This window comes from Theobroma umbraticum, unplaced genomic scaffold (genome assembly GCF_002168275.2).
Source record: "Theobroma umbraticum cultivar Fairchild unplaced genomic scaffold, ASM216827v3 scaffold_228.0, whole genome shotgun sequence".
Lineage (NCBI taxonomy): Eukaryota > Viridiplantae > Streptophyta > Magnoliopsida > Malvales > Malvaceae > Theobroma > Theobroma umbraticum.
In genome coordinates this window covers 2,695,792-2,722,601 of record NW_018397274.1, presented here as the reverse complement: position 1 = coordinate 2,722,601, position 26,810 = coordinate 2,695,792, and the positions used below count along the sequence as shown (strand labels likewise).

At 32.6% G+C, this 26,810-nt stretch overlaps 2 protein-coding genes across 4 annotated transcripts; one reads left to right on the top strand and one right to left on the bottom strand.

Annotated features, from left to right (window-relative positions):
• The first annotated feature begins 4,352 nt into the window (after positions 1-4,352).
• On the top strand, positions 4,353-12,635 carry LOC110427160 (putative protein phosphatase 2C 60). 3 transcript variants are annotated; one of them, XM_021442600.2, is made up of 11 exons: positions 4,353-4,518; positions 5,425-5,544; positions 6,581-6,644; positions 7,228-7,336; positions 7,825-7,978; positions 9,350-9,475; positions 9,974-10,097; positions 10,217-10,293; positions 10,548-10,600; positions 12,057-12,111; positions 12,214-12,635. In XM_021442600.2, exons 2-11 carry the CDS (start codon positions 5,428-5,430, stop codon positions 12,418-12,420), a joined length of 1,086 nt encoding a protein of 361 aa, XP_021298275.1. In that variant the 5' UTR covers positions 4,353-4,518; positions 5,425-5,427; the 3' UTR covers positions 12,421-12,635. The 3 variants fall into 3 exon arrangements, with proteins under 3 accessions (XP_021298275.1, XP_021298273.1, XP_021298274.1); XM_021442598.2 differs by having other exon boundaries at positions 4,353-4,548; XM_021442599.1 differs by having other exon boundaries at positions 4,354-4,552.
• A 129-nt stretch (positions 12,636-12,764) lies between these two features.
• LOC110427346 (receptor-like protein kinase At3g21340) lies at positions 12,765-15,783 on the bottom strand. The gene is given in 9 exon segments (XM_089785468.1): positions 12,765-12,966; positions 12,968-13,274; positions 13,355-13,574; positions 13,650-13,680; positions 13,682-13,713; positions 14,421-14,474; positions 14,477-14,533; positions 14,656-14,828; positions 15,671-15,783. Coding segments are annotated over 9 exon segments (1,122 nt in total). The 3' UTR covers positions 12,765-12,831.
• Between the last annotated feature and the right edge of the window lie 11,027 nt (positions 15,784-26,810).

Genomic DNA, 26,810 nt, shown 5'->3' with positions numbered 1-26,810 from the left:
TGAGATTTTTTTTATCTTTATTAGAATTTTAGTACTTTAAGTCTTTATTTAAGATTAGGATTTATCTTAGCATTACTATTTCATTAAGATTTATCTTAGCTATTATAAATAAGTGATCCTAGATATAAGATTATTATTATCATCTTTTGTTATTTTTTAATATTTATTAAAGAGGTTTCTTTTAAAAACTCAATATCTTTCTATTATTCCAACATAATCAACCCTATTCTAGCCCTAATTGTTGAGTTTTAATTGCCCTAAACCCTTTAACTACATCACTTTCTCATCCCACTATTTCCTAGACTTTATCACTATCTTTTCTTCTACATTCTTAATGAGGACATATGGACCTTTTAAGATAATATTTCATACATCAAATTTATTTGCTTAAATAAATATCTCCATACTCTTCTTCCAATATTGATAGTTTTCCCCCAAAAAAAGAGGGGTCTTATTATAAATTGACCACCTAATTAAGTTGTCGTGGGTTGCAAAACCATGATTTTGAGCTTCAAAGGATCTTCTCATAAGTGATTAGATCTGCAAACTTGAGACCAAAAATTTGATATCAATTGTTTAATTTGTAAGCTCAATAAATAGGTATTCAAGAAAAGGGTGAATGAATATTAAAAAATTTTCTAAGCTTAAAACTCAAGAAGCTTTGCTTTTTGAAAATCCTTTTCTTTAAGAATCATCAAAGTAAACAAATTCTTTTAAAGAAATTGGTTTTTGAAAATAACAAGTACAATTAGAAGAAAGAAAAGCTATATACAATTGTTTCATAAAGATTTGACTTCTTTATCTATGTCCTCTCTCGAGTTTTTAATCCACTATATCAAATGCCCCTTTTAAGGATCAAGCACAACCTTTACAATAGTCTTTTCAAAGATTAAGACTCAACCTTCCTACATTTTCTATGACTAAAGTATAATCAAACAACAATACTTTTTGGAGGTTAAAGTAAAACCTTTCAATTCAATACAAAAGTAAAAATATTATGCCAAAAAATTACAATTAAATGGTCAATTACCAGCAGATCAGATTTTATGAAATTACACATATAGACACCTAATTGAGAATGTAGAAAAGAAAACAAAATAAAAATGAAAGAAAAAAATGAATAAATCGAAAATTTTTATTAACAAAATGAATAAATCAAAGATATTTGTTAAAAAATATTAATAAATAAAAAAGGGGAAAAGTGGACAGAAAAAGCTTACTTTAGAGTAACTATACAGAGCTTTGTGCTTGCAAATCGAGAATAGCTGCAAGAAACTCTAAGAAGGAGCCTGTAGAGAGATCTAGGCAATTATAACCACAATATACCAAAATCTTAATGAAATAACATAATTTGAGAACAAAAAATAATTCGATTAAAGTTTTTAGGTTTTTTCCTTGAGAGATTCGTTAGGTTTCTTAGGGTCCATTTTGAGTGCTTTGCTCGGTTAAGGGAAACGAGGAAGAGAAACGAATAGTTGTTTAGGATTCACGGCGGGAAAATGGACAATTAAAAGAGGGTGATTTTTGGTTTTCTGAGCGAGAGAATTGTAGCAACAACAACTTTAGAAATAGAAACAGAAAGTGGGAAATATGATATGATTGATGCTTTTAAACAAAGTTTAAAATACCCAGGTTAAGTGTAGGAAATACAACTTAAATGATGTTGTTTAGGGAAGAAGAAGTTAGCAAAGAAAAAAGGGCAGGGAGGGCAGTTGAAAAAGCACTTGAAACAGTGTCGTATTGGGAAAAACAATTGAGAAAGGAAGTGAAATGGGTCAAGTAAACACAATGCGGAATTCCAACAAAAAATCCAAAGAGGTTTGGGCTTTTCCAAATAATCCCTTAGGGCATGTCTTTGCAAATGAATCCATTTTATTAGTATTTCATTAGCGAAGTTAGCATGAAATTAATAAATTAAATATAATTAATTTAAATTAATTGCTAGAATTGATGAGGAGTGATAAAAAAGGTTGATACAATTTAATATTTAAGAAAATATAAAAAAATAATTTAAAAATATCTAATATCACAAGTTCAAAAAAAAAATCTAAAATCAAATCTATCAAAAGTTTATTAACAATGAAGATTTTAATTAGTTTGAGTGCTCATTAAATAAAATAATATTAAAATTCTTTTGATTTTTGTATATGTGATTGTCCAACTAATGCTATAAAGTTATCAACTTTGACTTTTTAGATGCAATTTTTATTTAATTAATTTTTAGTTGAGAATTTTGTTGATGTAAATAAGGTTTAGTTGGAATTTAAAGCAAATAACTAAATTGACTTCAAGAAGTACCTTTTAATAGATGTTTTCTTTAAAACTTATTTTACTTTCACCACTCGGTATCTAAAGAGAAATTATGTGAATAGCATTAAAGATATAATGCAGTCAATGTCTAACTTCGTCTTGTACTTTATGAGAATAAATCGTTATATACATCTGAGGTTTTGCAAAGTTATCTAAATCTTACTCATAAAGACTTGAACCATACAAAATAAATGTTTTAGTTGTTTTTTTTTAAATTAAAAATTTGAATTCTTTCACTTCTTTTATGTTTAGGGTGAGTGAAGTTTGGGTAAGCGGATGATACTAAAATTTTTGGATGCAGATGGATTTATGCTTTTGTAGAACTGCTCTAAGATTAACTTTACGCTTTAATATCATAATAAATTATCTTATATATTTTTTTAAAAAATTAAAACAACTATAGTTCATTATTATATATCTAAATTACAATCAAATTGAGTATCAAATTTATGAATATTATAAGAAATTTCATACATTAGAATTTATTTATACATTGATGGTAGGCTTTATTACTTTCAAAATCTTAACATTATCACTTTTAAAAGAAAATCTTAACATTTTGGCATATTGTTGTTGATAGCTTTATTTATTGTCTAATTTGGATATAAACATTTTAAATAACTCTTTAATAACAAATCAAAATCTTAAATAGATATATATATAGATATATAATTTTGATAAACTCAAGTTTTACAATTTGTAAATATTTAAATTATTTCGTACATAGTGATCATTAATTTATATCGAGTCGAAACTCAGTTCTATGGGTGGTCTTTCTATCTCAAATGAGTGGATTAATGATTAGAAATTTAGAATTTTGGATCAACCTAGAAATGTTGATCTAAAATATTTGAACCATGATTTTTTTTTTTTTAAAAAAGATATATTTGTTTCATTGATTCTCAAGAGGTAGATATGCCATAGTGAGTCATGGAACTTCAAAGACTCATTCCAGCATTTCTATTTGAGCCAAGAATAAAGTATCAAGTTACAAGATCAACACAAAATCAATCCAAATCCATCAATGTAGGGTTCGTGGGTGATCAAGATACTATAAATTAAAACAAAACATATAAATGTTTTAAATCTTTCATCGTTTCGCCGGATAAAAAAATTGAAAAACCTATTCTTTAGACATATATTGTTAAAGTAAATGTAAAAATATTATATAGGTAAAATCTTTATAAAATTAAAAAAGTTGTTCAATTATTTAAAAAAAATTAATTTTTTTAATTTTTTATTGCATTTAATTAAATTCTTATATTTTTATTTTAAATCAAACAAAACATTATGATTAATGGTTGGCTCAATATTGTTTGTCACATTGACATGTTATATTAATAAATTATAATATATGATAACATATTTAAAAAAATGTATATATGATGATATGATTTTGTGATAATATTCATCATTTACGTTAATATCATGTTAATGTCACATAAATATGAAATAATAAGTAATATTTTAATTAATGATAAATAATCGATCATTAAAAAATAAAAATTAATTTAAATACATTTTTGAACATAAACTTGATTAAATTTAGAGTAAGATACTCTCACATTCTTAAGTTTTAATCAAAATTTTAAACAAATTTAAAATGAACACTTAATCCCAAAGATATAAACAATATTAATAAAGATTATGAAAAAATTAAAATATTATTTTTATTAATTTAAAAATTAATTATTATATATTTTTTAAAATAAAAAAAATAAAGCATTGATCGATGCTTTCCAACTCCTTAAGAAAAAAAGCATCGATTGGTGCTGCCTTCTGATATAGAGTTGGGGAGCACCGACCGATCTTAAGGAGATAATTTTTTTTTATTTTATTAAAAAATTAAAAAATATAATAATAATTTTTAAAATTAATAAAAAATAATGTTATCATTTTAATATTATCATATTATTACTTTACAAATTATTTAATAATTTTTGTGCAACAAGGGAGAACGGATTGAAGTGCACAACATGGGCATGATTTAAGCTTTCTATCTCTAGAATTAATTAAGAATACATAATTTTGAAAACTTGAAAAGGATGAACCTCCGCAAGTCGGGCGTCACGTGGCATAGCACCGGCTGGTTTGGCTCGAAAAATGATTATCGAAAAACAGAATCATATTATTTAGCCTCTCAAAAACAGATAACAAAACAGTAACAGTCTCTCCAACAGATCCATTTCTCTCTCTGTGTCAAAAACTGTACGGACTCTAAAACTGACTCTCAAACTGGCAAGTTAGTTTCATTTCCTTCTCCTTACATCTCAAACCCTAATCAATTCCTGTCTTCTTCTCCATTTTCGATTATTATGAGATTCCAATTCGATCTTCCTATACTCGCTTTGCTCAATTTCGATTCTTGTTATTCATTTGTTTATTATTATCTTTTTGTGCTTGTTTGTTCCTTTTTTGTCTTGTTATTACTATTTGATCATTCGTTTGGTTCCCGGGAAAACCAAAGAAATTGAAAAGAAATGAATGTTGATTGAGAGAAACCACTCAAAAAGACTTAAAATCACGGCAACACGTTGTTCCCTCTAGGATTCATTGTCTCGATGATCAAAACGTAGAAATTAGGTCATTCTAGTTTCCTTGATCTCGGTTTCTTAATTTGGACATGTTTTTGGAAGGATTTTGTTTACTGATACACGTTTTGTAAAAGCAAAAAAAGGAAAAAAGTTATATGGTATGTTGAATTCTGATTTGATCTCTATTAATAGTTGTTCCTTATATTGGCTATTGTTTTCACATGTGGTTTTGTATTAATCTATCGGAATGTGTTGCCATTTGTTCATTGATGGAATCAGGTTCGTGTGTAAATGGTATAAGAATTAAGTGTGCCATCTGTGCTTGTATTTCTTATGGCATTTGTTTGTATATAGACAAATGCATGCCTGACAAGATCATTATATATGTTTGTATACGTGTTTTGTGTGTGTGTGTGGTGAGCATTTGTGCTTTTTTGTGTTTTCATGTGTGAATAGATTCTGGAAAAAACAATTGATTTTTGTGTACAAGTATATGCATGTGCGTGTCTCTCTGTCTACATATGAAAGTAAACATTTAGGAAAGAATATGTGATTGATAGTTCTGTTGTGGTTTACTCAGGCAATGGGCGTATACCTCAGCACCCCGAAAACTGAAAAGTTCTCAGATGATGGTGAAAATGACAGGCTTCGATTTGGATTGTCCTCCATGCAGGGATGGCGTGCAACTATGGAGGATGCTGTAAGTGCTCTCTGTAATCTCATTGCTTGACTTAATTTACTACGTCTTTGCATGTGCTTCCTGTAGAAATTGTTAACTGAAGTCAGGGGACTTACCTAGGTATTAAAGATCATGTAGCGTTTAAGCTGGCTGCTAAGATTGCACAATTAGAAGGCAGTGGAATCTTGTTAGGGTTAGAAATTGCCTTGGTGTTTTTTGTCAAAATATCAAATCAAAGTATAAGGATAGCCATGGTGTATTTGTTATTTTTTTCAGTTGATTAGAATGGCGTGACAATGAACTGACATGTATTTTCTTATTCAAAGATATTTCACAGCTCTCTGTTCTTAATAAATGTGATTAAAATAAGGAAGACTGATGTTATAGTAGTAAAATAACGTTACTAGACATCTTCCAAAAACACTTCTGCTGTTGACATTAGACAGGGTGTTAAGTCTGGTCAAAATACTTAGGCATGCCTTTTCGTAAAACAGGAGTAAAACATGGTTACTAAGGAATCAATTCACATAATCTTACAAGCTAAAGATAGATGCCTTCATTTTAAAATGACTGAAGACTTTTTACATATTATGGTTATAAAACTTGGAAGTTAATATAGTCTGATTCCTGTGCCATGAGGGGGAGAAAGTAAGTTTTCTGTTTTTCCCTTTTTTTTTTTTAGGTTGGGTTGGGATTTAACACATCGAAGTGTGTCCGTTTAGACTCTAGATTTGTTCTTTGGAATGAAATTTTCATCAAAACCTAACATTTTAAGGCAAAGCAGAAATGACTCTCTCAATAGATTACTTTTGCTCTTTGTATGTGCAACTGTGCATGAACACCCATCCTTTTGGAAGTTAATGCCTGATGCATGTCTAGAATGTGTTGGTGGCCTGTTATGTCTAAGAAGATTGAGGGATATAACTCCTCTCTAGAAGCATGTGTTCAATGTCAATCGGTGTTTGTTTTCGTTTTTCTCTAACAGACCATTTATCTAACTCATGATAACAAATTTACCTTAAGTGATGCCATGAATTTACTTTTGTGGTTTTTGCAGCATGCAGCTTATCCAGATCTGGATCACTCGACGTCCTTTTTTGGTGTTTATGATGGTCATGGAGGTAAGCATTTGAGCTCTTTAATTTTCTTCGTTCATTTAATTTTTTTCTTTAAAAGGCGTTTGAAGTTCAGCTTTCATTCAAGTTTTCTTTTCTTTTGCTGCATACTGTTTGCATTTTACCGAATATAATTATAGTTATTCCTTTTCCAAGTTTTAAATGACATTGGCATGTGCGTTTGATCATGGCACTGATGAAGCCACTATAGTAGAAATATGCCTTTTACTATTGAGGTCTATCTGTGATATTACTGTAGACAGATCTGTTGACATCTTAGTGTGTTTAATATACATCATTGGAGGAATTATGTTTTGCTGTTTGTGTGTGTTTTCCTTTTTTTCTTGGGCAAAAGTTTTATATTATATCTGTGTTTAATGAGTGAACAAAACATGCGACCTTGCTTGATCAGAAACATTTTACTACTCTTAAAGTAACAATAAAGTTGTTACTTTTTCTCTGGTTCATTTTTTAAAATTGGATTTTATGATTTTTAAAGCCTTTGTACGATTGATTTAGCTGTTTAGCTTATTAAATTCTTTGTGCTAACTCTTTTAAGTATTTTCTATGTGGGTCCATTTATCTGCAGGTAAAGCAGTGGCTAGGTTTTGCGCCAAGTATCTTCATCAACAGGTGCTCAAGCATGAGGCATATTTAGCTGGAGATATAGGGACTTCAGTACAGAAATCTTTTCTCAGGTTCTTTTACTTTATTTTTTTGCTTTATTATTTTTTTAGTTGGCAATACTTGGCAGATGTGCCGTAGCTCTAGATGTTCTAAGTTTTCTGGGAATCTGCATATGGAATGTGTGCTTGGAGCTCATGATCAGTGCCACTCAAATTTTGTTGATGACTATAAATGATCATGCTAAGTGTTTCCACCTTTTATCCAATGAATTCCTTCTGTCACTGATGCGATTGTTTTTCCATATTGCTATAATGGTACTGGTTTTTGAGCAGATGAGTTATTAATAGCTCCATTCCAGCATATGCTATTGCCATTGCTTTTTTGACTCGTGGTTGTCTAGCCGTTCTGCTTCTTTTTCCCCATGAATTTGCTGGAGCTATAGCTTTTAAATTTAAAAGTATGATGAAATTCTTTTTACTAGATAAAATATGATAAAAATGAAGGTGCTTATTTGTTCTGCTATACATGCTTCCATCTTCTGTTTTATTGCATCATTCAGAATGGATGAGATGATGCGTGGACAAAGGGGATGGAGAGAATTAGCAGTCCTGGGAGATAAAATAGACAAGGTTTCGGGCCTCATTGAAGGGCTCATATGGTCTCCTAGGGGTGGTGAAGCTAATAACCATTTTGATGATTGGCGTTCTGAGGAGGTATTTTTATGGTACACAACTGTTTTTTTTTAAATTGTATGAAGCACTTACATTTTGTATTTGCCTTTCTGATCACTAAAAGCATTTTGATTAAAAATGTTTTAATGAGATCTAAGTTACAAGGTTTTATATGTTTCTGTGGTTGCTGTGAATGCTCATGCCAAAGAGTAAAATAATTTCTTGAGTCCATTTCCTTTGCTATCAATAGGAGTACTTATAAATTCTACTTTTTGGGATTAGATTCTTTGTATCCTTGCATAATAAATCTGCTTACAAATAAATTTTTCTGTTTCTTATTTGGCAAATTGGAGAAAATTTATGACAATACTGATAAAGAAAGGCCATTTATAGAGATATGTTTAGTACCTTTTTGTTTATTGGTGTAAATTAACAAACTTACTAAGATGTATTTAATTTTAAATATCTTTTGGGAAATAGATTTTAGATGCACCAACTCTGTGAAGCATGCTAATTTTGATTGAGGTAAGATACATCAGGAGTCGAACATAATTAGTAAGTTTCCTATATCACTTTTGGGGCTATATCAGGAGATTTTAACGAAGGGAAAGAATAGTTATCTGAATCATTTTGAATTGTTCTGTTAGGCTTTCAAAAGTCTTAACAACAGAAGATGGATAAAATGAATGAGAAGGAAGGCTTTTGCTTGAGGATTATATGTGATTAAAAGGAGCTTAAGTATGAACTAGATTGGAAAGCAATAAAAGGAGCATGTAGACACTTCTCTTCAGAAGGGGTCAAATTCGTACCTTTTTCCCATTGACTTTTCAAAAGAAAACTGAAAAATATGTTGGAAATTGGCCGTTAGTCCATGGTACAATTTTGAGTTTGTGTACTAAAGACTTTTTCTTTACCTGCATCAGATATTTGCTTTGCTTGAGCGTATGCAGCTGGTTGCCCAGGCATTAGGAGTTCTTGCAGTTACTTTTCTTGTATGCATCTTGTGAATACTATTAGGTGTAAGTGATTGTTCATTTAATTTAGTTAGAACTAAGAGAGCTTTACTGCTGTACCTTTTCCTTGTTTTGCCCTCTATCTTGGATATGAAAGATAGAATGTATAATGACTTTATTTTGGAAAAGGATAAGTTTGAATGGTTGGTACTCTATAGATCGGTAGATAGCAAACAAGCATTATTAAACCATATGTTAGCTTGACTTTTAACTTATAGCGGAGGAAAGAGGGTTCTCTGATGCAGCTTAATTGAAGTATCATATTTGCTCCAAATTTTCATAGGATTTTTTAATTCTTTGAATGCTATACTATCTATAAGAAGCTATTGTTTGATTAGTAAAATATGTCTTTTTTACCTGTGAAATCCTAATATCAGTTTCTTGTGTTGGTTGCAAGTAGGGCCCTCACTCTGATTTTCATGGACCTACTTCTGGAAGCACAGCCTGTGTTGCAATCATTCGAAACAACCAACTTGTTGTTGCTAATGCTGGTGATTCTCGTTGTGTAATATCCAGAAAGGGCCAGGTACAATTTTCTTTCCTTCTGCAGAACCATGAAAACATGATTTCAAAATTATGCTGACGGAATGAAGGCGTTTTAAAATTGTCAACTGAAGGAAAGTCTGCTGTAAGTGAGTGATTTTGTCGTAAGTTAATTCTAGCACTTTTAAGTGGCTGTTGTTCAGGCTATATTCTTCTCATTAATATTGGAGTAAGATGTAATCTACAGGGCCTTGCCCTTTTAAATGTGTGAGTATTTTGAGTCAGATTTGAATCGGAAATGGTTGTAGAAGATGTTCTTACCTTTCTCCATTTGATTGCTTGTAGGAGAGAGGAAAGCAGTGTTAATGTAACATAATTCCTGTTACATCAATTTTCAATTTGCTTGAAGTATACTAGTCTCTAGAGTAACTGCTTAACTAGTCCCCAAAGCATTTATCCAATGCTCCATGTTCAGAGATGTTTTTTAAGTTTCCTTTACCTCTCCCCTGTGGATATGCAATAGGATCGTCTCTTTTTGCAGGCGTATAATTTGTCTAAAGATCACAAGCCTGACCTTGAGGTGGAGAAAGATAGGATTCTGAAAGCTGGTGGTTTTATTCAAGTGGGACGTGTCAACGGAAGTTTAAACTTGGCCAGGGCTATTGGTACTTCTAGATCCCAGTTTAATTATTTCTACATTTGAGAGGAAATTTTGGTGTTTGGAAGGGGGAAGTGGATCTAACATCCAGTTGCTTATTGTTCTAAAATTGTCTTTCGGTTGCAGGAGATGCGGAGTTCAAACAGAACAAAACTCTGCCAGCGGAAAAGCAAATTGTAACAGCTAATCCAGACATTAACACTGTAAGTGAATTGCTGTTTGCTTTAGTATTTGTTTAATTTCTTACCTCATTCTCTAAATGTTGATATTGGCCAATTGATTTGATAAAGAAATTAACTTTTAAATATTCTTTTATTAGAATTGAAAGAATATCTATCAATATTCTGTAGTCGTATTATGTCTTATGCATATAGAAACCTTTTCGAGATATATCACTGGCAATTAATGTTTTTGTTTATTCCTTTCTTTAAACTCTGCTTTATCCTGTTTGAAATAGGTTGAGCTTTGCGATGATGATGAGTTTCTTGTTTTAGCTTGCGATGGGATTTGGTAAGTTACTTTATAACATCGTTTTTGTTACAAGAAATAGTATCTCTTCTACCCTGCATTCTGAAATCAACCATATATGCTACTAGAATATTATTTGGGCAATATTGAGAACCCTCAATGTAATATGTGGTAGGTGCATGCAGGAATGCTGCCTGCCTACTTGCCAATCGTTCTGAAAGATTTGATGTCAAGCAATCTGTCATAGTTTGACTTTAAACTGTATTGGTGGATGAGGGGGGACTTATGTAGCCAATCCCAACTTGATGGAACCAAGCATACTTATATATATGGATGATGGAACTAAGCATATTTGCCTATGTATGCATGTACGTGTGTATGTAGGCATTTGATATGTCTATATATGGGAAGGGCTAAAATAAAGAGAATGTGTATAGATTTCCTTGGGAGCTTCTAGGAGGGGTATTGTGAGGATACATAGTTAGGAATAAGATACAAAAATTTGGGATGGAGATGTAAAGAATGCTGCTTAATACTTGAGAATGGGAAGAGATGGGCTATTTATGCTGGGGAGTGAATAGAATGTCTCGAGGCAACATAGAGCATGTATCAGTAACCTTGTTAATACTTGGGTAAAATATAAAATAAGCCCTTACTCAATTCATTTTCTCATCTAAGCCCCTAGTGTCTTATTGCAATCAATTAAGCCCTTGAATATGGCATTAATGAAAAAGAAAAGGAAAGAAAAAAGGAAAAAATAAATGTTTTTATTTATTTGAAACATGTATATTAATGCCACATGCTCAAATATATCCCATGTCATCAATGCCATGTAGCAATCTTCTCTTAGTCGGCAAAGAGGGTTAATGGTGTCATTGACTAACATACTCCCTTTGGTTCCTTCATTTCTCACTCTGCATCATCTGCTTATTGGTCACATCATCTTGATTGTGGATAGACATATGAGTGTTCTTCAGAAGAATACAGATATATAAAACTTAAATTTTTTATTGGAAGGGCTTATCTAGAGGAGTGGAATGATTCTTTTTTGTTGGTAAGTAAGGTTATTATATGCACATTGATGTAATTAGAAGTTTTTGATTTTATGCTAAGGTATGGATTGTTTGTTAGACTTGTAACGAGTGCCAGCATTGAATTTAAAATTTCATACCAAGTCTTTCCAATTTCTCCAAATAAGTTGTGGCCACTCTTCTACCCTTTTAGGATAACATCTTGAGTTTGTGCAGTATTGGCAAGAAATTTAGATTTCGCACTCTTCTGCTTGGTGTCTATCTTCTCTCTATCCGTTATTATATTAGAAAACATACTCCTCTCTGCACCATGCACAACGGTGGCAGATGGTGATAATGTAACAGAATGTTCCTCATCCAAATAATCATCTGAATCATTTAGCAAATAGTTGTGGCTTAGATGGTATTATGTATTTATTTTTGTTATTATTAATAATTTGATAGCATTTTCCTATGTTGTTCACTAGGGATTGTATGTCAAGTCAACAACTAGTGGATTTTGTAGGAGAGCAGTTAAACAATGTAAGTCCTCCAGAGCCTCTGGGAGCATTATAAGCTGTCAATACACTGGCGAAGTATCGTTAGATGTGCAATGAGCTAACAGCGATCTCTTTCTCTGTGCAGGAAACTAAACTGTCAGCTATCTGTGAGAGAGTATTTGACAGGTGTTTGGCTCCAACAGCCGGTGGTGAGGGATGTGATAACATGACAATGATACTTGTTCAGTTCAAAAAACCTGCTGGTTCTGGTGCTTCTTCACAGCAGCAGCCACCAACATTGACTGATCAAACGCCCGAGACAGATAAAAGCACATTAGAGTCTGGATCCTAAGAAGCATTAGCTGCTTTCGTTGATCAAATTACCAACCATTTTCTTGAAAGCTGTAAGCAAAAGCATTATGGTATGCTAAAATTTCACATGTAGCAAGTGATTTCTGGTGATGTTATTGTATATGTTGAAGGTTTTGATTGAATAGCTCAGCTATTAAGGGTTTCTGTCCATGTGTTAGTTTTTATGCTTAATTTGAAATTTACGCGGTTTGCCAATGATTGAACATAGCATTTTAGGTTTAACCACGCCAATATGGTCGTGGGTGGTCAAAATTGATCAATTGCTGGATGTCAAATAGAGGAATTAAGTTTTGCATCAGCATGGTACTTACACCATTTAAAAATTCATGATGCAAATTGCACATTTTTCCAAGTACCAATTTATACATAAGGATAAATTAGGTACCACATGTTAATTAACTTCAGTCAAAGTCTGCTGGTAACTGGCAATGGGAACCATATCTAGAAGGGAAATTTCAGCTTTGTCGTCTGATCTTATCGCTTGGCTCTGCGTTCTCCGGGTCCTTCCAAGAGACATCTCAATAGCCCATACATTCCCTCAGTTCCGTTAGCACACGACTCATGTCCGGCCTTTGGATTGCAGCTGGCAATGCAAATAACATGGCAATCTCCACCACTTTCCAGGGCGCATTGACATCGAATTCACCTTGCAACCTAGAATCAACAATGCTTCCAATATCACCCTTTTCTATTATGGGCCTCACCGGTTGAAGTACGTGAGTGCTGCACCCGAGGCTTCTCACAAACACAGGCTGCCCGGTGATTAGCTCGGGTAGAATTATTCCGAAGCTGTACACAACTCCTTTGTTGTTTAGAATTCCCGACACAGTTGTTCTACATGAAAAACAGTGATGGTCCAAGTCAATAAGCCATTTACTGAAAGACAAACATGTTTATAGGTAATAATCTCTTACTCGGGATCAAGGTATCCAGGTGTGCCAGCCTGGGTCGATGATTGGAGATCAGAGGCAGCTCCACTTTCTGTCATGAAAACTTTAGACAACTCAAAATCAGCTATCCTGGCTTGCATCTTTTCCGTTAATAAGATGTTGGCATTTTTCAAATCCCTGTGGACTATGGGCGGCTTGATACCATCATGCAGATATTCCAACCCAGCAATGCAACTGTAGTAAACTCATCATTCTAACAAACTTATTTCAAGAGACAGCAGAAACTGAAGAAAACAAATTATTGTTAAGAGATGTGGACCTTGTGCAGCGTTTATTGCAATTTGAAGCCTTTTCTTCCCAATTTAAGACAATTGCGTCCTTCACTGGCAAAACATATCCACATAACGTCTTTCAGATGGCTTTGTGAAAGAGAAAGCACGGTTGGTCTGACATTATGTGGGAAACACTAGTTTTGCACCTAAAACACTTCAATAAATTAATAATAAATTTATCTAAAAGATTTAAAATTAAAAAAAATAATTATTTTAAAAATACTTATCTTTGAGGATTAAAAAGCATTACCCCTTTTTCGTCTCACAATCATTGGAGTGTTCCCCACCTATACTCGACCCAAGTAACTCTATAATCCGCTTTCTCTTTTTTTTTTAAAAAAAAAATATTTTTCAACAAAACATTTTCAATATGTATCTTTCGTGCTATTGTTATTATTCTAGCTAAAAATATTCCAAGGTATTCTTTGAGTCATGTGAAGTATCGAATCAATGGAAGAAAGGAAGAAGAGGATGAATGGACAAATTGAAATATAGAGCTGACTAAACACATCTCAGGATGAAAACATGCATAATACTAGAAATTGTTTTGCGCAGAAACTTACTTTCTACCTTTTCTAGCATAATTCTTGAAACTTTTGGCTCAATATTCGAGTAATGATAACTTTAGTGGGGACATGGTGTTTAAAACTAAGGGATTTGAAGTAATGTCACTTGATAAAGAAAAATGAAGAACAAATAATAATAATAATAATAATCAAGAAAAGGTTGTCTGCAGTTTGTGTCAGGTTCACGCACACCTGATAATTGCTTTCTTAAGTTTGCGTTGGCCATGTACTCATAAATCAGCGCCAACAGTAACCAACTAGGGAAACAAGGTTTCTATGATGAACAATCATTAAGAGCTGTGCCCACATTAATTCAAAATGGTTGCTCATCATTTCTTAAATGAATTTGTTAGCGGCATGTCTCATGCTAAGAAAATCTCAAACTTTCAAATATAATTTACAACTTTGGGTGCATTTTATCTAACCCCTGCTTGAAATTGCTTTGATGATTCAGAGAGCAACTTAACTGCTACTTCAGTGTTATCATTCAGATTACAAAAGTATACTTTTCCAAATCTTTCCTTTCCAATGGCGGTTTTGAAGTTGGCCGTGATACTGGCAATCTCACAGTAAGCAAAGGGTCGATTCTTTGTTTTGACTCTGCAACGACAATGAAATCTCAGATTGATTGGGTTAAGTTGCTTTCATTTAGGTTGTTCAACTTTTTAGCCAAAGATTGGTCAGGTTTTGGATTTCATGAATTACATCTCTTGGGTCCATGATTTTTTTTTACAATAAGAGTAATTCAATATCATTTCAGAGTCAGGTTTCAAGTAAGTTTAGTAGATACAGATACTGGACCTAACTAGGGTGGGTTAAATTGAATTAGTTTTTGCCACTTTAGGAGTGGTGATTACAGTACTACCAACTTGTTCTTGTCCTTTATTGATCTCAATCATCTTACAGCTCAAAGTCTTTTATTCCAACCCCAAATATCCCCTCCCCTTTTTTCCATCCCACCTCCTTTTTTCGGCCCCTTAGGCTTTGACAATCTTATCAACTAAAGGGTTTCAAGCAAACAAGTGCACTCAAGACAGCAGGTTGTAATAAGGTATATCATTGCTAAATTAGCACGGTATTTTCGATTTTGATTTATGAATACAAATTTTAAATAGAAATTAAGGGGTATTAATTAGTGATGAGTAAAACTGGAGCAATGCTGACAGTGTTGAACTGGATTGATCCTACAAACCACAATTAAACTCGACTAACTGTGACAAAAATTTAAAAAAAAAAAGATAAAATACAACTAATATTTTTAAGTTTTAATCATGTGTCTATTAAGTTTCAAAATAAACATTCTATTTTAAACGTGTAAACAACATTAATACCTGCATGTGAAATATCTAAAATATTTTTTTTCTTTGTCGACACTTTTCTTTTCTCTCTAACCGACCGACAGCACTCCTTACACCAATTGGCCACCCCGCAACTGGATCTACTTGTGGAATGTCAGATTCGACTGAATCTTTCCAAGAGAGCACCAGATTGTGCTTCCAAGCACTAATCTAGTGCTCCCAGATCGAGGGACCACACCTAATCGTGCTCCCCCCATTTGGTGCTCCCCCGATCTAGGGAGCACCACCAAGCTCCCTGATGCTCCCTCAATCTAGGGAGCACTAGATCATGATCCTCAAAAGAGTGCTGAGATACGCACTCCCAAGCTAGATCTTAGGTGGCATTTGGTACTTTACAATGCAATGTGATTACAAGTAATGTGATTGCAGGAAAAATAATATTACAGTGTTTGGTATGCAAGCAAAATAATGATTAAAATGGACAAAAAATAACATTATAGGGTTTGGTTTACAGTACTTTGCTGAGAATATAATATTAATTTTTAAAATTACCCCTAGTTATTAAAATACAAATTTAATATATTTATATTTTTTATTATTAATTTTTATATAATATCATCTCTTAAATATATTTTTAATGTCATATATTTTATTTTCATTTATTATTATAATCTTATATATTTTATTTTTAATATATTTATATTTTATATTTTATATTTTTAATTAATATCATCTCTTAAATATATTTTTAATGTCATATATTTTATTTTCATTTATTATTATAATCTTATATATTTTATTTTTATTTCTTTAATATATTTTTTATATTATATATTTTATTTTAATTTGTTTTACTTATATTATATAAATTTTAATTTTTTATATTTTATTTTAATTTTTGATTCTTATATTATATATTTTATTTTAATATTCTTTATTTTAATTATAATAGTATAAAATATTTTGAATAAGGTAATAAAGTTGAAGGGTAAAATTATCTTTAAGAACATTACAGAGTGCAATGTAATGTGATTGCATTGCAATCTTACATTGCAGTGGTCTGTTACAAAACAAATACTGCAATGTAATTTAATTGGACACATTGCAAAAAATGTGCTCTAACTTCCCTGATACCAAATGCAACCTTACTGTGAAGTGGCCAACCGCAAGGTCGCCGACTAGGAGTGGTAGGATAGATTTTTTTTAGAAAAATTATAATTTGATAATTTTAAAAATTAATTAAACATAAAATTATCATTTCAATATTATCATCTCATTAAACAAAAGAAATATTAATAATTGATTAACGGTAGAACTTATGTGTCTAGCGAAAAATATTCTTTTAAGACAAGTGTTTATTTTAAAAACTAATGAACCCATGTAAATTATAATTAAAACTTGAGAATATGTTAGACACCAAACTAAAAAACTTAGAAATTGGCTTCAAGGCGTGTATCAATGCCACTGTCCTTAAGGTTTTATTCGCCCCCACTTGTAGTGTGCAAAAGAGTTACCGGCGTATAAACCTCGAAGATACAATGAAGCTCAGTGATTGATGGCGTTTTGCACTGACGAAATCAATCCACTGAGCACTCACCGGAGCATAACAAGATTATCAAACTTCTATAATATTTTTTCTGCAGGAAAATAGTATAGAAGAAAACTTGGAAGATGTTTGAGGAAGAAGAAGGAAAGATATTACTGTTTTTTCTGATTTTCATTAGATAAGGAGGGTCATCTTTTATAGGCATAGATGCCTGTTCTCAACAGACACTATTTGTGTCTGTTTCAAAGAGTTGTTCCTGTTGGTCTTTTTCAACAGACGTGACTCTTTTCTTATTTTATAGTGTCTATTGATTTAATTTCCAACAGACACAACCCTTCTTTTAATTTCCAACAGTCACAACTTTCCTTCTATTTTGATATGAAATCATATTTTTATTTGAAAATGTCCAACAATCCCCCACCATTTTCAAATTAATCCAAATTTTTCGATAATCTTGAAAATCAATTACATAAATGAAGGTGTCTTCCGATTGAACCTTCACTTAGTGAAAACATATTAAAGTTAACCGAAATTGCATGGTAGACTTTGCTTTGACCAGCTATTCCATTTGGTTAATCGAACACATTTCACACATGATTTCAACACTAATGAATGCACAGTATCCGGCGACGCTTTTATGGCCATGCGTATATATCCTCTTTTCATGAGTGTTGTTAGAGCCAAGCTCTTGAACTCCTAGAAGCGGCCACACTTCACACTCACATAGGTAGATCCCATGAATGCCCCCATAACTAAGCATTCTAACAAATTATGTTATGGTCTATTAAGATATATAACTCATCCTTTCTTATCATTACGGGTCCTTAGCACTTCACTTAAGATGGAATATAACATATTATATTATAGTGCTAGCAGCCACATACAAATGATGTACTTTGTCTCATTGACTCAAGACTTGACGTTATACAACGTTGAGTTGAGTTTCCACCATGGGTGACTTTCAATTTATGAGCTTAAGTCCCATCCCTTTTGAGGTCTTATTTACAAGATCTCTAGCAAGATTTTTTTGTTAAAGGATCCGTCAAATTTTCACTAGACCTCACAAAAGTTATAGTGATCATTCCATCAGAAATTAACTGTCTAACATAGCTATGTCTTAATCCAATATGTCTAGACTTCCCATTATACACTTGGTATATGTCTTTTGCTAGAGTTGCTTATTATCACAACGGATAGAAATTTGAGAAATTGGTTTAGGCCATAAAGGCACACCATAGAGTAAATTTCTTAGCCATTCAGCTTCCTTGGTGGCAGCAGCCAATGCAATAAATTCGGTGCCATGGTAGAATCAGTTATACATGTTTATTTCTTGGACCCCAAGAAATGGCACCCACCAAGCATGAAGATCCATCCACTTGTGGAAGCATGATCTTCTAAATTGTAATCAACTACCATCCGAATATCCTTCTAGTACTGATGGATATCCATTATAGCAAAGTCCATAATTAATTGTTTTCTTTAAATATCTTAGTACTCGATTTATGACTTGCCAATGCAAAGTGCCTGGATTACTTGTATATCTACTCAATTTTCCAACAGCAAATGCTATATCTGGCCTTGTACATGTCATTGCATACATCAAAAAACCAATTACTCTTGCATATTGTAATTGATCAACAGTCCTACCAGAATTAGGTACTAATTTAATTTAAAGATCCATGGGTGTAGATGCTGGTATACGATTAGTAATGTCACACTTTTCAAGCACCTTTTCAATGTAGTGTGATTGAGATAAAGTTATGTTATTTTCATCTCAAAATATTTTAATTCCTAAAATGACATCTGCCACACCCATATCTTTCATTGCAAAGTTTTCTAATAAAAACTTCTTTATCTCCTCAACTTGTTCTAAATCAGTACCAAATATTAGCATATCATCCACATATAAGCAAATTATAACACCTTTACTATTTTGGAATTTGCTATATATGCATTTGTCAGATTCATTTATGTTGTAGCCATTGGCTAAAACAATTTCATCAATTTTTTGTGCCATTGTTTGGTGCTTGTTTAAGCCCTATACAATGACTTGACAAGTTTACAAACTTTATGCTCTTGTCTTGAAACAACAAACCCTTCTGGTTGTTCCATGTAGACTTCTTCTTCTAATTCACCATTTAAAAATGCTGTTTTGACATCCATTTGGTGAATTATCAACTTATATATTGATGCAAGGTATTAGAAGTCTAATTGTAGTAATTCTTGCTACTGGAGCATAGTATCAAAGTAGTCAATCCTTTGCTTTTGCGTAAAGCCTTTGGCTACTAATCTTGCTTTGAACTTGTCTATGGTTCCATCTACTTTCATTTTCTTTTTAAATCCATTTACAACCTATTGATTTGGAACCTGGTGGAAGATCAACCAAAATCCAAGTATTATTTCCCATTATTGAGTCCATCTCATCATGGATTGCTTCCTTCAAATGCAGAATCTTGAGACTTCATTGCCTCGCCATATGTAACAGGGTCCGATTCTAAATTAAAACAATAAGGAATCTTATTGTTAATATTTTCTCCCGTTCCTCCTATAAGGAACATATAAAAGTCTGGACCAAAATCTTTTATCTTTCTAGCCTTTTTGCTTTTCCTTATTTTTGGGCTAGATTCATCATTATTTTTATTTTGTTCTAATGGAATGACATGTGATTGAATTGATTGTAGTGGCTATAGTTGCCTTAAAACAGATTTGAATCTATTCTCATCAAATATTGCATCTCTTGATTCAATAACAGTATTGATTGGAATTGAATCATTTGGTTCAATTACCATGAACCTATATGCTTTACTATGTTGTGCATATCCTATGAATATGCATTCTATTCCTCTTTCACCCAATTTCTTTCTTTTGGGTTCCGGAACTTTAACTACAACTCTACATCCCCAAACCTTCATATAACTAAGGTTTAGTTTCCTTTTCTTCCATTGTTCATATGGGTCTTTTTTAGTTTCCTTATAGGAACTCTATTTAATATGTGACAAGCTGTTAACAAACTTCTCCCAAAAACCTTTTCCAAGACTTGAATATGATAACATAGCATTTACCATTTCAGTCAAGACCCTATTCTTCCTTTCTACTACACCATTATACTGTGGTGTGTAAGGTGCTGAAATATGATGGATTATTCCAATAGATCCGAAAATAACTTGACTATAATATTCTCCACCTCTATCTGACTTAAACATTTGATAAAGATTCACATTGTAATTCAACTTTAATTTATAAACCTTAAATTATCAAGCACTTCACTTTAGAATGTAATAAATATACATAGCAATATCTAGAAAAATCATCAATGAATGTGACAAAATATTTCTTTCCAACTAATGTAGGTGTACTATGCATATCGCACACATCACTATGTATTACTTCAAGTAATTTAGTATTTCTTTTAACTTTAGAAAAAGGATTTCTAGTTATTTTTGTTAGCATGCATGTATTGCATTTATCAATATTTAGATTAAATTTTGGAATCAAGTCCATTTTATACATATCATCCAATCTTCTATAATTTATAATGTCTTAATCTATAATGCCACAAATAAGAAGACACATTATATAGTAGAAACAACTATTTTTTTTTTTTATTAACAATATTTAATTTGAACATTCCATCACACATGTAACCTTTTCCAACAAATATACCCCTTGGATAGAATGAATTTATCTACCTCAAATACAAGTTTGAACCCAAACTTATTTAACAGACTTCCAAACACTAAATATTTTCTAACTTCTGGAACATAGTAAACATATTTCAAAGTTAGAATTTTCCCAGAAGTAAACTCAAGTTCAACAGTCCCTTTCCCTTTAATGGTTGCTGTGGAAGAATTTCCCATATATAGGAAATTCCCATAGTCACTTGGAGTGAAATTCTTGAACAAATTCTTGTCATTGCACATATGTTTGTTCTCTCGAATCAATCCACCATCATCATTTTCTTCACCATATTGATTTCTGAAATCATGGCTACAAAGTTTTCAGAACAACACTATTTGAAGAAGTAATTTTCTTCTTCAATAATCGACATTCCCTTTTGAATGTCCTGGTTTCCATAATGGAAGCATGTGCTTTTGTTCTTTCTTTTGAATTTCAGACTATTAGAAATCTGTTTGAACTTCTTTTTGGCAGGTTTAGTGGTCTGTCTTTCCTCCACTACATGTACTTTGGCTTCACCAGAAACAACGACTTGCTCTTGTTTCCTGTATTCCTCTTCAATTCGAAGATGATTTGCCAAAGCCTTCAAAGACGTTATTTCTTCCTTTTTGTGTTTCAGACTTCTTTTAAAGTCTTTCCATGATGAAGGAAGTTTATCTATAATAGAGGATACAACTATAGTTTCATCCATGTTCATTTTATATTGTTTAAACTAATTAAGCATTCTTTCAATTTCCCGTAATTGTTCTATAATAGAACTCCCATCTACCATTTGATAATTAATAAAGCGCCTAACATGAAATTTCTTACTTGTTGCATCTTCTGTCATGTACCTCACTTCCAGTTTGTCCCAGAATTCTTTTGCAGTAGCCTCGTTCTGGTATGTGTCAAATAAGCCATCAGCCAAACCATTCAAGATGTGACCTTTGCACATATAATCGGCATTGTCCCATTTTTGCCTCTCTCTCGTTGCAGCAACAGATTCATTTTCTCTTTCTTTTGGTCTAGGTGTCGTCAAAACATAGACAACTTTCAAAGTTGATAATAGGAAATGCATTTTCTTCTGCCATCTTGGAAAGTTACTGCCATCAAACCGATCTAATTTTACAAAGTCAGAAGCCAATTCTCTTAGTGTTCTGCTTGCAGCAGCCATTGTTGGAACAAGATTAAAACCTTAAGATTGTTAGAACACCAAACTAAAAAACTTAGAAATTGGCTTCAAGGCGTGTATCAATGCCACTGTCCTTAAGGTTTTATTCGCCCCCACTTGTAGTGTGCAAAAAAGTTACCAGCGTATAAACCTCGAAGATACAATGAAGCTCAGTGATTGATGGCGTTTTGCACTGACGAAATCAATCCACTGAGCACTCACCAGAGCATAACAAGATTATCAAACTTCTATAATATCTTTTCTGCAGGAAAATAGTATAGAAGAAAACTTGGAAGATGTTTGAGGAAGAAGAAGGAGAGATATTACTGTTTTTTTTTTATTTTCATTGGATAAGGAGGGTCATCTTTTATAGGCATAGATGCCTGTTCTCAACAGACACTATTTGTGTCTGTTTCAAAGAGTTGTTCCTGTTGATCTTTTTCAACAGACGTGACTCTTTTCTTATTTTATAATGTCTATTGATTTAATTTCCACCAGACACAACCTTTTTTTTAATTTCCAACAGTCACAACTTTCCTTTTATTTTGATATGAAATCATATTTTTATTTGAAAATGTCCAACAGACTATGTATATTTTTCTTAAAAAAATTCATGAACGAGATGAGAAAGAAATCGCCTCTTTTATCTTCCCTTTTTCACTTTGCAAAGTATAATCAAAAGGCTCAAGAGGATCAAAAGGGCCAAAAGTAATATAAAGGATGCAATAATGGGAATAGCAAACTTCTTCGTCCTTTTCTCACATGGTTTTCCCTTAAACTAGAATTCAGCATTGCAGAAAAACTGACATGCATGAATTAAAATATGTATGACCAACGAGATGCAATCATGCGATCAGAATTTAGAATGCAGAATCAATATCAAATATGAAATATTATTACCAAGAAAAATAATCGATTACTGATTTGGCGTTCCATTTATTAACCTTGAGATAACTAATTTTAATTTTTCCTTCATGAAGATTTCAAAACGACCTCTTTTTGGAGGAAAAACATTCTCAAAGGAAATGATGACTTGACAATCTACTTTAGATATTTATAGAAAAAAATCTAGCGAACCTCAACAATAGTAACCTTTTATCAGACTTGTCCTTGAGAGATTGCAGAATCGAACCTGTCAGCTTGTTCCCTGATAAATTTCTACACAGAGAGTGAAATATAAGTACAGTAAAATAGTGTTCCAGCGTTTGTATCATAACTCACGAGACTTTCAAGTTTGACAGTCGCCCTAAAGCTTTTGGTATAGGCCCACTCAAGTCATTGTCTAACAAGTCCCTGGAGAAAAAACATACTAGAATATTACGAGAAAAATATTTTGAGTGAAGTACTCTCACATGAACACCTTAAAAGAAACTAATCCTTTTTTCTTGTAATTGACAAGCTATCGATCCATATATGTCACGACATAAAAGTTTGCTAAATTGAAGGGTGTTTTGGCATTGCAATAAGGAGATTACTTAATAGAGAAGATCGCTAGGATTAGTCCCAAGGGCAAGCCAACCAACATGCCATGTAGACGAGCAACTAGTAGCCTAAGTAGAGAGATGGCCAACAACCCAGGCTAATAGCCCAAGTACACAACTCAAAGATTATGCAAAGGCTAATGAGGGGCAAATTGGTCAAAACATTATTCTAAAAGTTAATGGAGCTTCCCAAGTCGCCAAGAATTGATCCACAACTCTTATATGATGTAAAGGGACCCTTATGTCTATAAAAGGGGTTCCGCATCCTTTATATACATCGTAAAAGGTCTTTTTTGTACATTTAGATAGCAAAACCTGTGTACAATAAATTTTTCTTTGCCCCACTATTGTTCTTGCACGTGTGTGTATGTGTGTTGCATACATTCTTGTTAGAATTCTTTTCCTTAGGGTGGAAAGGGGGTTTCTAGTTTGACTTAGGCTTATTAGAAATGTTAAAAGGCATCTAAGATTGCACGATAGTGCACTTAAGTTGCCTACATATGATAAGTATTATTAAAACAACAAAATCAAAATAGAGAGTGGTGGCTATGGTGGAGGTCATGGGACAAAAGTGGCAACCCACACCCAAGCCAAGTATGTGGGATCCCTTTAGTAACTTAGGAAGGATAGGTGCACAGAGTCTTGAGGTACAGGTAGACACTAATTATCAAGTCGAAAGGGGCCAATATAGTGGCTGGGTGTGCTACATTCAAAACTAAGGGGTCTGGGATCCTCCAAGCAACTTAAGAGGGGCAAATGTACTTGACAATATAGTGTCATAGGGACTAAGAAGGATAAGGGTTTATTGTAAAATAGGTTGTAACTTTAAACAAGTAATTTTAGAGAAATAAATTTTGTTATTGAACCAAGTAGAAAGAAAAAGCTTAACGGGAGAGATGATAGATTGGAGAAGAAGAATAATAAGCTCTACATGCAAAATTTTTTTTCATTTCACTTAAACATTCGAGCACAAGAGAGAAAGTAATATTGAAAATGCAAAAAGGCAAAGGAATTGAAAGGCAACGATTTGTGCACCCTTTCATGGTCTGTCTCCCAATCCCCGATGACTAGCGGAGTCATAACAAGAAAGTCATGTGATAGTTTTCATGTGACGTTTTCTTCTTTTTTATTTAAACCCAATACTCTATTGTTTAGCAAATTTGAGACTGGCTGTTAGACAGAGAGCAAACTTCAACACACCTTCTTGGTTTCTACTTGGCAAACCCCCAACTTGGACCTCAGAGACTTGAATTTTTCCTTGCTTAATCCTTTAGTGAGGATATTAGCAAGTTGTTGATCAGTATGACAATATTAAAGCTCTATTTCACCTTCCTTTGCAGCCTCTCATAAGGCATGAAATTTGACACGAATATGTTTGGTGCATCAATGTTGCACAGGGTTTTTAGCTATGGCTATAACTGATTGATTGTCAACTCTCAATTGAGCGCTTTTGTCTTGCTTTAAGTTCAAATCAGTGAGAATTTTCCTCAACCATTTACCATAATTAGCAACACAAGTAGTGGCAATATATTTTGCTTTTACTGATGATTATGCTACCACTTCCTACTTTTTTTAGTTCCAATAGAACACAGCTTTACCAAACGAGAAACAGCACTCGCTTGTGCTTTTTGAATCATCAATACAACCAACAGAATCACAATCACAGAACCCCAAAAGTTCACTTCTTTCATGTTTACGATATTTTAAACCAAAGTTTACCGCACCTTTAATATATCTTAGGATCCACTTGATAGCTGAGAAATGCAATATTGATGGAGATTGCATGTATTGAGATAAAGTACTACTAGCAAACATGATATCAAGTTGTGTGGCAGTTAAGTATAACAGGCAACCAATTATTCTGCTGTACACTATACCATTTGCTACTGATGAGCCATCATCCTTACATAATTTGATTCTTATAGTGAGATAAGTAGTTACAGCTTTGTAGAAGTTCATATTGAACCTTTTTAATAGTTCCTTTGCATACTTAGTCTAATGAACATAGATTTCAGCAGTGCCTTGTAGGAATTCTATTACTAAGAAGTAGGAAATTCCCCCCAAATCTATCATTTCGAACTCTTTCATCATTTGATTTTTAAATTTATTTAAGAACTCATTGTGTAGCCCTGTGATGAGTAAATTGTCCACATATAGTAAAACTATATGCACGACAAAAGTATTTGAACTCTTCACATAAAGTGTTGGTTCATTTGCACTATGACAAAATCCATCACTGATTAGATAATTATCAATTCTTTCATACCAAGCTCAATAAGCCTATTTAAGTCCATATAGGGTCTTTATAAGTATGCAGACTTTTCCAGCTGATCCATGCTTTTAATAACCTTCTAGTTGCTCAACATATATAGCTCCATACAAGGTTCCATTTAGGAATGCAGACTGAACATTTAAATGCCAAATTCTCCACCTTTTTTTAGTTGATAGAGCAACTAGTAGTCTAATTATATCGTGTCTTGCAACTGGAGCAAATGTTTCCATTCAATCAACACTATATACCTATGCATAGCCCTTCACCACTAATTTGGCTTTAAATTTATTAATTGACCCATTTGAATTAACTTTGTGTTGAAAATCCAGTTCACCACAATCAAATTTTGATCAGTAGGCCCATCAAAAAGGATCCAAGTGTCATTCTTCTCGATCATACTCATCTTTGCATCTATTGCCAATCTCCAATTTTCATATAAGAAAGCCTTAACGTAAGTTGCAGGTTCAATAATTGTTGCATTACACCTGTTATATATATCCTACAATGTTATTGTGCCTTTAACAGCTAAGCTTTCATCTTCTATATCTTTTGAATCATTATCTTCTTGTGCGGCTCTAATAGTGGTTATATTCTTTTTGGATTTGAATGAGTTTCTCCTATGTTTGCCTTTAGCACAAGCATCACCAAGTTTGTCATTTTCAAAGTTTAGCTTAAGAAGTTCTATTACATGATCTAGATTTAATAAATTTGAAATTGTATTCATGCTAACATGTCCTAGTTTCCTATGCCATAACCAACTATCCTCATTCTTTTTAGCCATGAAACATACAATGTTTAAAGATAAATCATCTAAGAAAACAGCATATGTATTACCTTGTCTATGACTAACAAAAAGAGTCTTTTTAGTTTTAATATCAACAACATGACAAGTTAATGATTCAAATATAACTCTAAGACCTTTGTCACAAAGTTGACTAACACTCAACAAATTATGTTTAAGAGCATTTACAAATAAAACATTTTCAGTTTAAGAGTAGGAGTTTTTACCAATAATACCAATAGCTTCAATGTGACCTTTTAAGTAGTCACCAAAGGTTACATTTCCTCTCTTCTTTGGTCTTAATTCCTTGAAAGACTCCTTGATCCCAATCATGTGTCTAGAGCATCCACTATCAAGATACCACTTTCCCTCTTTTTGT

Excerpts from the sequence above, each read along its gene's own strand:
- LOC110427160 (XM_021442600.2), top strand. The coding sequence starts at position 5,428 with ATGGGCGTATACCTCAGCACCCCGAAAACTGAAAAGTTCTCAGATGAT. Across the intron at positions 6,645-7,227 it reads TGTTTATGATGGTCATGGAG|GTAAAGCAGTGGCTAGGTTT; the intron begins GTAAGCATTTGA and ends ATTTATCTGCAG. Across the intron at positions 10,098-10,216 it reads AAACTTGGCCAGGGCTATTG|GAGATGCGGAGTTCAAACAG; the intron begins GTACTTCTAGAT and ends TTTCGGTTGCAG.